General features: G+C 44.2%; 1 protein-coding gene across 3 annotated transcripts in view; it reads left to right on the forward strand.

The window, feature by feature from the left end:
• BTK (Bruton tyrosine kinase) overlaps positions 1–16,417 on the forward strand; it is a 300,928-nt gene that overhangs the window by 98,017 nt on the left and 186,494 nt on the right. For all 3 annotated transcript variants that reach the window (XM_072124772.1, XM_072124771.1, XM_072124773.1), the window contains one exon: positions 12,013–12,141. In XM_072124772.1, coding sequence (XP_071980873.1) covers positions 12,013–12,141 — 129 coding nt within the window. The remainder of the gene's footprint in view (positions 1–12,012; positions 12,142–16,417) is intronic.

Raw genomic sequence — 16,417 nt, forward strand, 5'->3', positions numbered from 1 at the left:
AACTTTTCTGCTGACATTTTGGGATTAATATCCAAATCCAAACCGGTATGAGATCACGATTCACCAATCCCACCCCTCTCTATCCTGTCCTGTTGAACCACTTCCCCCTGTCCAGTGTCTGTGACCCAGCATTTATAAGCTGGATTAGAGAGGCACATTATTGCTGTCTGCCATTTTGGAGATGTTAAGAAATATTTGTTCCTGTCAGATTTCAGAATCTACACTGACCACATTGCATGGTGCTGTGGTCTGCTCTCTTATTTCCTATACAATCTTCTGCCACAGTTGCATTCATTAGGGATAAACCGTCATTGCTAAGTGTTTTCGCCCCCTTAGCAGCCGCCCTCTCTATACCTTGTGAAATGGGGAGTAAACCATCATATGACACTAACGAGTGAGCATAGGAGAAGCATTGTAAAAGTATGCTGTTGCATTTGTTTGGGTCCTGCTGAGCCTTCTCCTAGTTCTGGTCAAAAGTGACTATAAGACTACCAGACCTAGGGGAAGACTTTGGCCCTGCTCACTTCCTCTTTTACCACAACAATATTCCATTGGAAGTTAGTGTTCCACCTTGCGTTTTATAGTGATGATAGTATGGTGCTATCAAGATAGTCATGGAGACAGAATATCTTTTATCCACAGTTAATGACACTGTTGAGCAAGCACTGTGTTACTGGAGAGAAAATCAACTGTTTAATTGTCTGTAGATTCAGTGGATTTGTCGGACTCCTGGTAGGGGAAGGGCTGCTGCTCCCTGCGCACAGAGGAGGAGGTCATTTGATAATCCTCTCTGTGTGTATAGCAGAGCTGGATATATTCAGGACTGTGGATACAGATGTCTCCTACACAGAATAGTGAGGTGCAAGATCTCCTCTGTTTCCTATCAGTTACTCTATCCGAGTCTGTATTTCTACTGAACTTTCTTTGTTTCTCTCTTCACCTCATGCTGCAGCCCTTCCCCCACCTTGTCATCAGCTCTATGCAGAGTAGTTATCAACCATTAAAGGGGTATTACAGGAATAAGCATAAGTCATATACAAATGGGTACTCAAAATATAAGCTAATATCTAATGAGTTTTTATTTAAAATTTTGCTCCCCTTAGAAGAAAATGCTGTGGACATAGACTTTAATGAAGATTTCAAATGCTACTGGCCCTTTAATCAGTCCATTGATTCCCTCTGCGCGGAGCAGACACAGGACAGAAGATGGCCGCTGGTCACATGTCCTGCACCTTTCATAGTTTCATAGTTTATAGGGTTGAAAAAAGACACTTGTCCATCAAGTTCAACCAAGGAAGGGTAGGGATTGGATGAGGAAGGGACCTGCCTGGGCAGGTCATGTGATCACCACTTAGTTTGGCTGTAGTTGGTTGGTTGCAGTTCATCCAGTATGACCAGTGCTGTGGTGGAGGGAGGGAGGGAGGAGGAGTTATTGAGAACTAAAGGATCATGGAACTTGTAGTTTCCAGTGGCGGCCATGTTGGTGATAACTCAGCATACTTTAGAGAGGCCATAAATTTTGTAAATCATAAAATCAAAATATTTAAGCTCCATTTTGTGACTAATGACATTGAGTTTTGCTACATTCATTTACTTACATCATCATGGGTTTTTTCTGTCAGACGTTCATATTCCCGGAATACCCTTTTAATTCTCATACTGCACAGGCTATACACTTCATGTTCATATTTTACTTATGATTTCTTCCACTTAGTACATGTTCCCTGCTCCTCCATGTGATGGAAGCTTCCAGGCTAGTCACCATATACATTTTGTATTTACACTGTGCAGTGTTCAGTGCTATACCTGGCCCTTTTTTTCATTCCTCTATTCCTCATAAACTGGGCTACAAGGATGACCAATACTATCTGGACACTAGAGGATAAAATAGAGGCACCATAATGTCTTTTTGATTGAACTCCTGTGTCTCTTCTTGGAAGCAAATACTTCTTCTTGCCAAATCTACCATAAGCAATGGGGTACCATGATTGGGAGCTTGATGGTGCCCACACCATCTTTACCTTGATTAGTGGGAGGTGTGAGAAAGTGAGAGGTGTTGTGTGGGAAAACCGCTATCTGTCTTACAGGCAGATGAAATGCTGGTGGTAAAAGCCCTGGGTTTGTCTGCAGTAACCCAAGGGTTAATGCAGACATGATAAGCAGGAATAGTCTGTTTTGTCTGTGTTGGCCTAGCTAACACAGACACATTTGTAATGGCCGTACTGGGCCTGCTTATTATGGAGTAGGGGTAGACTGGTAGTGGGACTCCTACTCCACCCGGGCTTCGGTCCTGGGCTTTTCTATAGCCCACAGGTGCAGGTCACAGGCCTCGTTAGGGTCTGATTTAGTCTGCAGGCCAGAAGCAGTAGGGGAGGCCCTACCTGGAGAGCTGAAAGCGAGATTGCATTCTCACAGCAAAGGTAACTGAGGGTCTCCTGTCTTGCTGCTGGCCAAGAGCGTGTGCCAGGCAGCCTGGTACCCGGATAGCTAGGGTCCTCCAAATGTATTAGACAGCGCCTAGCCGGGCAGGAATTACTTTTATAATGTTTTTGCATGTGCCTAAGCCAAGGCTGAATTTGTGTTCTGTTTTGCAAGTGTGAATAAACACTTAAGTTGGACTTTTAAACCTGCGTGTGTCACTGCTTCCGGCACTGCTACCTGTCAACTACCAGAGCAATTCCCCACATATGGTGGATTGGAGCGGGCAAAGTGCAGTGAAGTATACACTAGTGCATGTCCTGGAAGTTGACAGCACTGAAGCTGCAGCGTTTTTACTGGCCAGGAGTATATGATAGGGTAAAAAGGTATTGTGAAACTTGCCCTGATTGTCAATTGCATGCTCCCATGGTACACTTTCGAAGTCCGTTGGTACCTCTGCCCATTATTGAGGTACCCTTTGAAAGGGTCGCCATGGATTTGGTCGGTCCTTTAGTTAAATCTGCTCGGGGGCATCAGCATATCCTGGTAGTCATGGACTATGCTACCCGATATCCTGAGGCCATCCCACTGCGACACACCTCTGCGAAACTAATTGCTAAAGAGTTGTTTGCCATGTTCTGCCGGGTGGGACTTCCCAAGGAGATCCTCACAGATCAGGGGACTCCTTTTATGTCAAAAGTCACCAAGGAGCTATGTCGGCTCTTTAATATTAAACAGTTACGCACCTCTGTGTACCATCCTCAGACGGATGGATTGGTAGAACGGTTCAACAAAACTTTAAAGAGTATGCTAAAAAAGGTGGTAAACAAGGATGGGAAGGACTGGGATGTACTATTGCCATATTTAATGTTCGCAATCCGAGAGGTCCCACAAGCCTCTACTGGGTTCTCACCGTTTGAGTTAGTGTATGGCAGACATCCCAGGGGTCTCCTGGACATAGCCAAGGAGACATGGGAACAAGAGCCCACCCCCCACAAAAGTGTAATAGACCATATCGCAGATATGCAGGACAGGGTGGCAGCCGTCATGCCCATTGTCAAAGAGCAAATGGAGGAGGCACAAAGAACTCAAAGCCGGGTTTATAACAGGTCAGCAAAAGTAAGGAGCTTTAGTCCCGGTGATCGTGTGTTGGTGCTAGTCCCCACTGTAGAAAGTAAGTTTCTCGCTAAATCGCAAGGACCGTATGAGGTTATAGAGAAAATAGGAGAGGTGAACTACAGGATACGTCAGCCCGGACGGAGAAAACCCGAGCAGACTTATCATGTAAATCTGTTGAAGGCCTGGAAAGACAGAGAGAGTCTGCATACAGAGATGGTCCTGGCTAGTCCACCTCCTGCGATACCCTCACCGGCCGCAGATAAGCCTGTGCCGGAGGCAGAACTGCGAATAGCCGATACCCTTACCAAAGAGCAACAGCGAGAGGCTCGAGAGTTTGTAGCAAGAAATACAGATGTGTTCTCAGAGTTGCCAGGCTACACATCTGTAATTAAACATGATATTGTCACTGAGCCAGGGATAAAGGTAAGATTAAGGCCGTACCGAGTCCCTGAAGCTCGTAGACAAGCCATATCAGAAGAAGTTCAGAAGATGCTGAAGCTAGGAGTTATTGAGGAGTCCAAAAGTGAGTGGGCCAGTCCAATTGTTCTAATTCCCAAACCGGATGGGACGTTGCGATTTTGCAACGATTTTAGAAAATTGAATGAGGTGTCTAAGTTTGATGCCTATCCCATGCCCCGGGTGGACGAGCTTATTGAGAGACTTGGGGGTGCTCGGTACTTCACCACCCTGGATCTAACTAAAGGATATTGGCAGGTACCCCTGACAGATAGGGCTAAAGAAAAGACAGCCTTTATCACCCCTGAGGGCCTTTTTCACTATGTTGTATTACCGTTTGGGCTTCATGGGGCCCCCGCTACCTTTCAACGGTTAATGGACATAGTGTTAAAGCCACATAGGAGATACGCCTCCGCCTATCTAGATGACATTATCATCTACAGCCAAGACTGGGAGAGTCACTTGGCCAAGGTACAGGCCGTAGTGAACTCTCTAAGGGCAGCGGGCCTGACTGCGAACCCCAAGAAGTGTGCGCTGGGAATGGAGGAGACACACTATTTGGGGTATGTGATCGGTCGAGGTATAATTAAACCTCAGATCAACAAGATTGACGCTATACAGGGTTGGCCTCAACCAGTGAGCACAAAGCAAGTCAGGGCATTCCTGGGCATTGTAGGGTACTACAGACGGTTTATACCAAACTTTGCCACCATGTCCGCTCCCCTGACAGACCTGCTGAAGGGTAAAAGGCCGGTCATGGTGCGGTGGAATGAACAAGCAGAAGGTGCTTTTCAGGCATTGAAGTCTGCGTTGTGTGGATCTCCCATCCTCATTGCGCCAAACTTCAAGAAAGAGTTTATTGTGCAGACGGATGCGTCAGATGTAGGACTGGGAGCTGTCCTGTCTCAGGAGGTGAATGGCGAGGAACACCCCATTACTTACCTGAGCAGGAAGCTCACGCCAGCTGAAAAAAATTACAGTATCGTAGAGAAGGAATGTCTGGCGATAAAGTGGGCATTAGAGTTCCTACGGTACTACTTGCTGGGACGACAGTTCCGTCTCATAACTGACCACTCTCCTCTCACGTGGATGAGTAGAACTAAGGAGAAGAATGCCAGGGTCACTAGGTGGTTCTTGTCCCTCCAATATTTCAGTTTCATGGTGGAGCGCAGAGCCGGGAAGCTACAGGGCAATGCGGATGCCTTGTCCCAAACGCATTGCTTAATGTCAGGAGTTCGCCCCGGTGGGTCTGAACTGAGGGGGAGGGTATGTTTGAAAGTGAGAGGTGTTGTGTGGGAAAACCGCTATCTGTCTTACAGGCAGATGAAATGCTGGTGGTAAAAGCCCTGGGTTTGTCTGCAGTAACCCAAGGGTTAATGCAGACATGATAAGCAGGAATAGTCTGTTTTGTCTGTGTTGGCCTAGCTAACACAGACACATTTGTAATGTCCGTACTGGGCCTGCTTATTATGGAGTAGGGGTAGGCTGGTAGTGGGACTCCTACTCCACCCGGGCTTCGGTCCTGGGCTTTTGTATAGCCCACAGGTGCAGGTCACAGGCCTCGTTAGGGTCTGATTTAGTCTGCAGGCCAGAAGCAGTAGGGGAGGCCCTACCTGGAGAGCTGAAAGCGAGATTGCATTCTCACAGCAAAGGTAACTGAGGGTCTCCTGTCTTGCTGCTGGCCAAGAGCGTGTGCCAGGCAGCCTGGTACCCGGATAGCTAGGGTCCTCCAAATGTATTAGACAGCGCCTAGCCGGGCAGGAATTACTTTTATAATGTTTTTGCATGTGCCTAAGCCAAGGCTGAATTTGTGTTCTGTTTTGCAAGTGTGAATAAACACTTAAGTTGGACTTTTAAACCTGCGTGTGTCACTGCTTCCTGCACTGCTACCTGTCAACTACCAGAGCAATTCCCCACAGAGGATACAGTCCTCTTTACAGACAGATGTACAATGATACACAGGAAGGAAACTCTGCCACCAATAGGTTATTAAGATGGGAAAGATGTCAAGTAATTATATAAATTCCAGCTCACCTCCCATCACAGATTTGGTGTGGATCACCCCTCTGCAAGGGCAGACATAGACAGTGTAAAAACTTCCAGATCCAGCCTTGTCAAGGGCAACTCTTTCTTTATCATAGCATTTTGTTCAAATCCATAGCGTAAGTCTTTGTCTACGTGTTTCAAACTGATGAACCGTTCTTAGTCATGGCTAATGTGAGACATAATCTTATAAACAGGTAAAAACAGAAGGCAAGATGGCACTCACCGGTGGTTATAAGTCTTCTTTATTAGTGCAGAAACATACACAGGGAGGCACGCAGTGCCGCTAAACCAACGGGCCGCTCCGCGCTTTCTCCAGGCAGTGACAATGCCTGCACGCCTCCCACCGGAAATAGGGGGAAGGCGGAAGCACGTACGCGTTGTCATAGTGACAACAAAACAATCTAACAGTGCGGACCGCACCACCCACACCTGTAGTAAACAAGAAAAGCCCCTTTATTGGAACCAACACATAGCTAAAGACAGCGTAGGGGCAGCAAAAAACACTACTCCCGTATGGGGGGAAGGACCAACAGGGAAACACTACAGGACGAGGTGGGCAGAACGCATCGGTAAGTGCAAGGTTAAGAGACGCAATAATCTTATAAACATTAAAATATGTACGCATAAAAGGAAAGATGTCACCCAGCCATACTTAAACATGGCATACCAAGAGGTTAGTTTTTGTGACTTAACAGAAACTGTAGCTACCTGTCTGATAATGATGCAAAGTGGAGCATCTTAGCACCAGAGCATCACTGGTACAAGTTTGAGTTTGTATAAAGTAAAAGATATTGCAAAAGGTTAAAATATTAAAGTGGTTTCCCACGAAGAAAATTTAGGCCCTATCAACGGGAAAATGAGGGGTTTGATGGGGTCCCACGCACCTCCGTCAGACCCCTCGTTACTCCGTCAGATTAATGGAGCAGAAGACCACGCATGACCGTTCTGCTGCATTAATATCTATGGAGCTGACAGAAATTGCCGAGCACTGCGCTTTCCAATGAGCCATTTTCACACTCAGCAAGTGCTTAACTGACAGTCTGTATAATGATGGGACACTCTGCTGGCTCCTCTATCTTCCTGGTTCTGGCAGCCACTCCCCCTGCAGCCAATGTGTATGAGATACCCCTATACATATGACTAACAGCCTGTATAATGGTGTAACACCCATAGAGCCAGCTTCTCTATGTGCTTCCTAGTTCTGGTGATCCCTGCAGCCTGTGTGTGTATGAGAGATAAGGTTTAGCTGATGTCTGCGTCTCTCACATGTGTATGGGAGGAGAGGGCATGCAGGGTACTTGTGTAGGCGATGTCTGTGTCTCTCACAGGCAGCAGATAAAGCACAAACACTAGCAAGGCTTTACTATACATTACACACAGCCATGAGCAGGGGGAGGAGAGGGGAGGGGGAACAGGGATGACATCACTTTCCCTCAGTTATATAGTCCAGGAGACTACATATTTATTTTATTGAGCTTAGATTGGATCTTGTCTACTTTCAGCCAGTCTAGTATATTATAGGATGCATCATCAGCTCTTGCACCACCCAAAATATGCATATGGTGACAAATGTTCATCGGGTCTGAGCTCTATTTTGATAGGGTAGTCTGTGTTCATCTCCCTGAGGAGTATCAAACTCCATCAAATTTCTAATAGGTCTGGACTACATCATGTAGAGCAAGCACTAGGTAGTCTTGGTTTTGGTTCAGTAATTCATTAGACCTGTGCATTCTGCCTGATAGACTGTCAAATAAATCTATGTTGTGTTGTTTTTGTGTTTTTATCATATAGAAACGTGAAGCATGATCTAAAAACATCTGCAAATGACTGTGTGGTCAGCTTTTTGTGTAGCATTCTTCATTTTTAACCCCTTCCCAATGCAGGACGTAATAGGGCGTAGTTGACTTGCTGACCATGCAGTAATATCCCATGAAGCTTCTGGCCCTAACTCCCAAGTGGAGCCAGTGCCAGAAGCAGGGAGTGTCCACTGTATATTACAGCTGGCATCCACCCCTACCACCCAAAACTGTAGATACCTCTGATTGAGATATGTAAGTCCAATGAGTATCCTGGGGCTGTCCGATGCCCTCACATGCCAGGCCCTCCTCACATATTTAGTATTGCCGTGTCTGTAATAATCTGTACAATCAATTGTTACCTTGAGTACCCAGTTACCTGAGTTTCCGGCCCAGGAACTACACAGTGCGAGTGTGGACACAGGTGGAGGTTGTCTGAATGATTGGGGACGCCCAGGTATGATTGAATAAAAGCTATGCAGACTCACAATGATTAGTTCTTCCCCTGATGAAGTCACATTTAGTGACGTAAAGCGTGGGGAGCTTACCTGGGCCCCCTGGCTGTACTTGGTGTATCTTACCCTCCGATTACACCCTGCAAGTGCTTGGAACTTCTTACCTTGTGACATAGGCTTCTGGCAGGTTATATAGTGAGGGTTGCTTCACTTGTTTATTATACTCCTGTATTGCATGTAGATTTTTTTTGTTTACAAAATTTGTTTACATAAACACCATGTAAATTTCTAACAGCCAGAGGGGGTTTGTGAGGTTGACTATATTGTACTCGCCTCACTCGTGCACAGTGTGCTTCATTGCACCTTTTAAGTGTTTTTATGTTTTTGAGGTCTTGTGTTGTTATATTTGTTCTAATAAAGATTGCTATTATGATTGACAATTGCTGGGCTGGTATGACACTCTCTTTCTTTATACTTGAGTCAATAAGTTTTCCCAGTTATTTGTGGTAAAATTAGGTGCCTCAGCTTTAAGAGGACCTGTCACCTCTAAAAACTGCACTAGGTAACTGCACTAAAGTAAGCCGCTCCTAGTGCTAGAACAGACACTGCAGTGTTACACTGCTAGAGCGTTATTGGAAACCTACGATAACGCTAACAAACACTGCCGTGCTGTACAATAGAAAACGCCAGACCGCGCTGTAAGTGGTCAGGTGCATTCATGAGGGGGCGGGATTAGGGGCAGCCTATGGAGTAGTAGGGTGGTCCAGGGGTTTTTAAATTTTGGTCGGTTTTAATTTTTCTACAGTATAAGAATAAAGATAAAACACTCCCCCAATACAATAAGAAAAATCCGAAACAAGAATTGATGATTTTCTTTATCTCCACACATTAATTATGAATTACTGACAAATGAATTATTCTCACAAACAATAAGTCATCATATGTCCAAATTGCCAAAAAAAAGATTGCATAGACTTTAAAAAGGGACAACACAAATCTGCTCTAGATGGAGCTTCTTCCCTTCGTTGCCATGTAGTGTGACCATACAGCAGTTTATCACTAAGTATGGGATATTGGGTATCAAAACTTTGTGGAGAGTTTTGGTATTTTAGCCATTGTAAATGTGTACATTTTTTGGAAAATACCTCTGTTTTGCCCAAAATATGACAATTTCAAGATTGTACAAACATTTTTGTTTCAATCATGTGAAACACTTAAAAGGTATACACACTTTATAAAAGTTGTGTTACCTACATTGAGGGGTTTAGTTTTTATAATGGGCATTTACTATTAGAAAGCTGAGCAGGTCTCTCAAAAGTTTGATTTTGAGGTTTTCATAAACGTGTGAAAAATCACACCTATGGATCCATGCATCGTAACATCCTACAAAAATGAGAGGATTCATAAAAAAATACAATATAAAACAGACATTCTTTAAATCTAATTTATCTAGGATTCATCCCGTAACCCTTTGCTGACATTGGACATAGTAGTACGTCACGGCGGCAGTGACTTCCTGCATTGTGACATACTACACTCACCGGCCACTTTATTAGGTACACCATGCTAGTAACAGGTTGGACCCCCTTTTGCCTTCAGAACTGCCTCAATTCTTCGTGGCATAGATTCAACAAGGTGCTGGAAGCATTCCTCAGAGATTTTGGTCCATATTGACATGATGGCATCACACAGTTGCCGCAGATTTGTCGGCTGCACATCCATGATGCGAATCTCTCGTTCCACCACATCCCAAAGATGCTCTATTGGATTGAGATCTGGTGACTGTGGAGGCCATTTGAGTACAGTGAACTCATTGTCATGTTCAAGAAACCAGTCTGAGATGATTCCTGCTTTATGACATGGCGCATTATCCTGCTGAAAGTAGCCATCAGATGTTGGGTACATTGTGGTCATAAAGGGATGGACATGGTCAGCAACAATACTAAGGTAGGCTGTGGCGTTGCAACGATGCTCAATTGGTACCAAGGGGCCCAAAGAGTGCCAAGAAAATATTCCCCACACCATGACACCACCACCACCAGCCTGAACCGTTGACCCAAGGCAGGATGGATCCATGCTTTCATGTTGTTGACGCGAAATTCTGACCCTACTATCCGAATGTCGCAGCAGAAATCGAGACTCATCAGACCAGGCAGCGTTTTTCCAATCTTCTACTGTGCAATTTCGATGAGCTTGTGCAAATTGTAGTCTCAGTTTCCTGTTCTTAGCTGAAAGGAGTGGCACCCGGTGTGGTCTTCTGCTGCTGTAGCCCATCTGCCTCAAAGTTCGACGTACTGTGCGTTCAGAGATGCTTTTCTGCCTACCTTGGTTGTAACGGGTGGCGATTTGAGTCACTGTTGCCTTTCTATCAGCTCGAACCAGTCTGCCCATTCTCCTCTGACCTCTGGCATCAACAAGGCATTTCCGCCCACAGAACTGCCGCTCACTGGATGTTTTTTCTTTTTCGGACCATTCTCTGTAAACCCTAGAGATGGTTGTGCATGAAAATCCCAGTAGATCAGCAGTTTCTGAAATACTCAGACCAGCCCTTCTGGCATCAACAACCATGCCACGTTCAAAGGCACTCAAATCACCTTTCTTCCCCATACTGATGCTCGGTTTGAACTGCAGGAGATTGTCTTGACCATGTCTACATGCCTGAATGCACTGAGTTGCCGCCATGTGATTGGCTGATTAGAAATTAAGTGTTAACGAGCAGTTGGACAGGTGTACCTAATAAAGTGGCCGGTGAGTGTATTACGTCCAGCTTTTGGCAGCGGCTCCAAAACGGAGCTGCTGGTGTTAGCTGTATGTTAACCATGACTGCAGCCTGTAAGGGGCATCTGAAGTGATTTGGACCCCCCATGGTAACCTACCGGGGGGAGTACTGCTGCTCTGATGGCAGCTCTGGGGTCAGTGCCCCCGGGCTGTGCATTGTCTCCCAGGACCCAGGTCCTGTCTCTCTTTTTTCCTATTGTTTTCACTTTCTTTTTCCCTTGTTCTACGTTTTTCCTTTATGATAATTTCAGTAATTTTGTATCTCTCTCTGCCATGATGTTGATGATATTAGAGATATCTCTGTGATGGAGCAGAGAATACCTGTGTGGGGTGTCGGAAAAGGGATAATTGACTTTCTTTTTTATGTGTTTGGCATACTGGGGGAAGGCTGGCTATATACTATTGCAGGGGGCTTGCTATGTACTGGGGCAAATCTGGCTATATATTGGGGAAGGCTGTGTGGCTATATAAAGCTTATGGCTTACAGTCTCCTGGTAGGAAATACTTTGGTTAACTTATGTTTCATAGTTTCATAGTTTATACGGTTGAAAAAAGACACTTGTCCATCAAGTTCAACCAAGGAAGGGTAGGGATTGGATGAGGAAGGGATTTAGGGGAAACAATCCTATATAGCATAACAATCAATGTTATTTAGGTGTAAAAAGGCATCTAGACCCTTCTTGAAGCTCTCCGCTGTCCCTGCTGTGACCAGCGCCTGAGGCAGGCTATTCCACAGATTGACAGTTCTCATAGTAAAAAAGCCCAGTCGCCTCCGGTGATTAAACCTTGGTTTCTCCAAACGGAGACAGTGCCCCCTCATCTTTTGATTTGATTTAATCTGGAACAACTTATCACCATATTTAAAATTACTACTACAGTTAAAATGTTAAAATTACTACTACAGTTTAGCCAAATTTATAAATATCTCCATTTTTCTTTTTTAGTGATTCGTTTCAATAGTGACTTGACTCAGAAGTTTCATCCACGCTTCCACCAAGATGGACAGTACTTATGTTGTGCACAAACAGCTAAAAATGCAATGGGATGTCAAGTGCTTCGGAATGCCAATGGAAGTAAGTTTACTACCGCATTTTTCGGCTTATAAGGTGCACCAAAAATCCTTTAATTTTCTCAGAAATCAAAGGTGCGCCTTATAGGCCGGTGCACCTTATATATGAACTTATACAGAAATGTACTACAGACAAGATGTACTGTACATTTACCAGTGTTTAAAAGCTCCATCCCCAGAAATTTCCTGCACCTTCCCACACAGTATACAGGGTCCCTAGCTCCTGAAGTGCCCTGGCACCACAACTAACATTGTGCCCATCCTGCCCTCCCCTAGCACGGAGAGACCGGAGCTGCCATAGTGCTGACCACAAGGCAATCATCATCATCAGTTAACAATCCCCCATACCTGCCAGCCCTGTAACAGTGGAAAAAGAAGGAGCCACAGGGAACCCCACAAGAATAACACCCTGGCTGAGGAGGGAAGGAGAAGGGGCAGAGGGAGACCGCTTAACCCCTGCTGCATCACCCTGCATTAACCCCAGCAGCCATACCTCTAAGATCGGAGCTCTCTGACACGCTGAAGACAAGTTTCCCGGGAAGTGTAGATGGCTTGAACTGTGTACATGTCATTTTTAGGTACTGCATTTGATCCTGCGGCTTATACTCCAGTGCGCCATATATATATACCTAGATGTCTTAGCAGGCATTTATTAGAGGTGCGCCTTATAGTCCGGTGCGCCTTATAGGTCTAAAAATACGGTAATTTACAGTTTTAGTTTAAAAAATCTCAAAAAAGAGTGATTCTTAGAGCCTTGATCACTGCATCTCAAAAAGAAGGATCTCTTGACCAGAGGTGGTGGCTAGGTAGTGACAAAAATAGATGAAGGCCAATAGGAGTACCACACGTCAAAAAACCATAACATATATACCAAGAAAAAGGAACGTGTTATAGGTACTGATGCTGTACACGATGGAGAAAACAATAGAAAATCTTTATTTATATTCACATAAATATGCGTACAGACCAAACGTGTATACCGAGAACAATTTAAAAACAATTAAAAAGCACCATCCCGTGCTAAGTCTCAGATGTAGCAACAAGACAAAATGATATTCAGAAATAGTGGGTGCTTGTTGCTGTTGGCAACCCTAGAAAATCTAATGCAAATAAAATAAGCAATAGGGTTGCTAACCCACCTACCCTATATAGTCTAAGTGACCAGTATATTGCTGGAAGGTATATGAAATAAACAATTTGGCAATGTGAATAAGGCGCAAGATGAATATACCAAACACTTAAGAGACAAATGAAAAAATATCACCGGATATAGGGTAGATGGGGCTGGCTCCCCACGCGTTCCGCCACCGAGCCTGGTGACTTCCTCAGGGGTATGTGGCTCTTGACCAAGTGTGGTCCTTATATATAAAAAAGTGCTGCTTGCTTACCTGTATGGAGCTGATCTAATTGTGGCGTTGGCGTGCGAGCGCGGGCTGTGCGCGTGCGCCCGCCGCGAGGTCACATGACCGGCCCAATCCTCCAGCCTCCAATTTGGGCGGCCATGCGACGTCACGTATGTATATTTATGTGAATATAAATAAAGATTTTCTATTGTTTTCTCCATCGTGGCATGAAAAAACCCTGGAAACATCTCCTGGAAAAGTCTCCTCCTTCTGCTTTAGTTGGCTCTACCTGTTCCGCCACCTGTATCCCTGCAGAGAGAAGATGTGACACCACTACCACCAGCAGCACCATCGTCACCAGTAATAATAATTCTTTATATATAAAGCACACGCAGATTATGCAGTACATGGTATTTTACACATGATTCATTGTAACCAATGGCACATTGTAACCAAACTGCAGAAACTATTAAGCCCCAGGGCTTCCAAAAACTGTGATGAAATACAAGAGGGCAGCGCCAACACTCCGCCGGTGGCAGCAATCAAAAGGTTAATCCCAGTGAGCCCTCTTCATACATCATTCATACATCATTTACAGCTCTGCACCCTGCTGCTTTGTCCTAAGCCACATCATCAACAAATACCAGTGACCAAGTGTCACCTGAAGCCAAGGATGCTGCAGCTAGCTCCGCCATGTTTTACAGATGATATGGTTTGCTTTGGATTGTGAGCTGTACCACGGTTTGGCAATATTTTTTTTCCATTATTCTGGTTGATCTTGAATTCTTCTGTCCAAAGAATGTTTTTCCAGAACGGTGCTGGCTTGTTTGGATGTTTTTTTTCTACCTTATTCTTGAGACTTATGAGTGGCTTTCACTGTGCAGTGAACACTCATTTCATGTGGTGCATTTTACCCCAGCCTGGCTTACTTTGAGTTTTGTTATAAACAACCCAGCAATTTGTATATGTAGTTGATTATATATAGCACTAATCACACTCTAGAACAGAGTATGTCATGTAACTTTTTCAGTATTTTTATATGCGTTTTTAGCTGAATGAATCTCACAAGATTGCATATATAGTTGGCATATATTGTTCTTGCAATTTATCTTATTGATTTCATGAATATTTTTTAAAATACCGGTACTTTTTATGAATATATTTATGAACATTGTTTCTAACCTATAACAAATAGTGATTTTATCTCATTTTTTAGTCCTGTCTGACATCCAAGCTTATTTCTTGAGCTAAACTATAAACTGAGGTGTTTTTTACCTTTTAATAGTAATCTGGGAGCATCTGTATTAAAAACAACTCCAGGAGGTGTTTTTAATACAGATGCTCTCAGATTACTATTAAATGGTAAAAAAAATAAAATTTGTGTCAGTGTCCAAATACTTATGGAGCTAACTATATAATTGACTACTGTAAAGTCTAAACCACTAGATGTAGCTTTTCTAAGTACTGCAACTTTACTGTCAAACACTATAACTATAATGGGTGCCCCCATTCCCCCTGTTGATGAAACCTTGATTCATCATTACACACCAGAAACTAAGCAACAATCAAAACAATGGATTTCTCCAGGTGAATCTGCAACAAAGAAGGTGAAGACGTCCCATCGTCCGGAAAGGTCATGGCACTGATTTTTTCGGATGCGAACAGCGTCATCCTCATGGATTTTTTTTAGAAAAAGGAAGAACAATCGCTGGACAGTGAGTTATTGGACCACTTTGACAAAAAATTGAAGGAGACATGGCTGCATTTGGCGATCTTATAGATTTATATCTGGGGCTCAAACCCCTAATCATTGTAAGGTGACTTTCAAATTAAATGAGTCTGTGTCCAGCGCTGGAATTGACTAACTTGAATGAAAAGACAAGACCTGTCCTTGCAGGAAGTTAGCAACAAGACTAATAAATTTATTGAGGGACGGACATTTATAGAAAACCATAAGGCACTTTACATAAGGCGTGTAATTAGGAAAGCAGCAACTATAATTGGGTGTTCTCACCCAGGAAATGTAACACTATTGGATGTAAGCACACAAAGGAGTCTAATACTATTGGCTACATGCAAATACTGAAACTTCACATAAACCAAATGTCCAGATGTCCACCTGGATACCTTCCTCTAGGTGGTGCTAGTGAGCACTAAGTCTTTGTGTGCTTTTCTAAGGAATGAGACCCACACCCAAACTTCAGTAATCACTAAACAAAGTTATATGAAATAAATACTGAATCTTTAAAATGTCCGACAATACGTAAGATGGCGTCTGAGTCCAGTGTAATATCTTTAACATTTCCCCCCTTTTGAGCTTTGCATGGCCTGTAACTGTTGTCCAGAGTGACCTCCTCAAACTCCAGGTACATACAGGTAGGCTAAACCCTTACCTGCTGGACTTGTTAACTCTTCACCAGATCCCCTGGAGGCCAGTCACTCGGGGGTTACAGGCCTGCATACTCAAATTACATAATTGTGTTTCCATAGCTTATGGGTTTATTAACAGGCTGGTTCTTCAACAAGACGGTATCCTCCACACCGGGACTTCTCCTGTCATGGTTCTTACCACCTGGACAGCCATCTGGGACATGGTGGACTTGATGAGGAGGACCACACAACACATAATAAGTGACGAGAGCAAAATCACAATCCCCAATATCACCCCCACTTAAAGGAAACCCTTCCAATCCCCCAACCACAAAGTGAAGGACAAAGTGTCCACCCCAGAGTTTCTCTCGAGTTCCCTGGACAGTCCTTCAATCTCTTCAAGTGCATGGGTAATGGATCCATAGGGGGCGATGTCATCCTGGATGTACATGCGACAAGCCACTCCCACCATCTTACAGACTCCTCCCTTCTCAGCAAGGATCATGTCCAAAGCCATGCGGTTCTGGGAAGCATCTCGGATACAATCACAAATCTCTGTTGATTACA

The sequence above is a fragment of the Engystomops pustulosus genome, chromosome 9 (assembly GCF_040894005.1).
Source record: "Engystomops pustulosus chromosome 9, aEngPut4.maternal, whole genome shotgun sequence".
NCBI classification, from domain to species: Eukaryota; Metazoa; Chordata; class Amphibia; order Anura; family Leptodactylidae; genus Engystomops; species Engystomops pustulosus.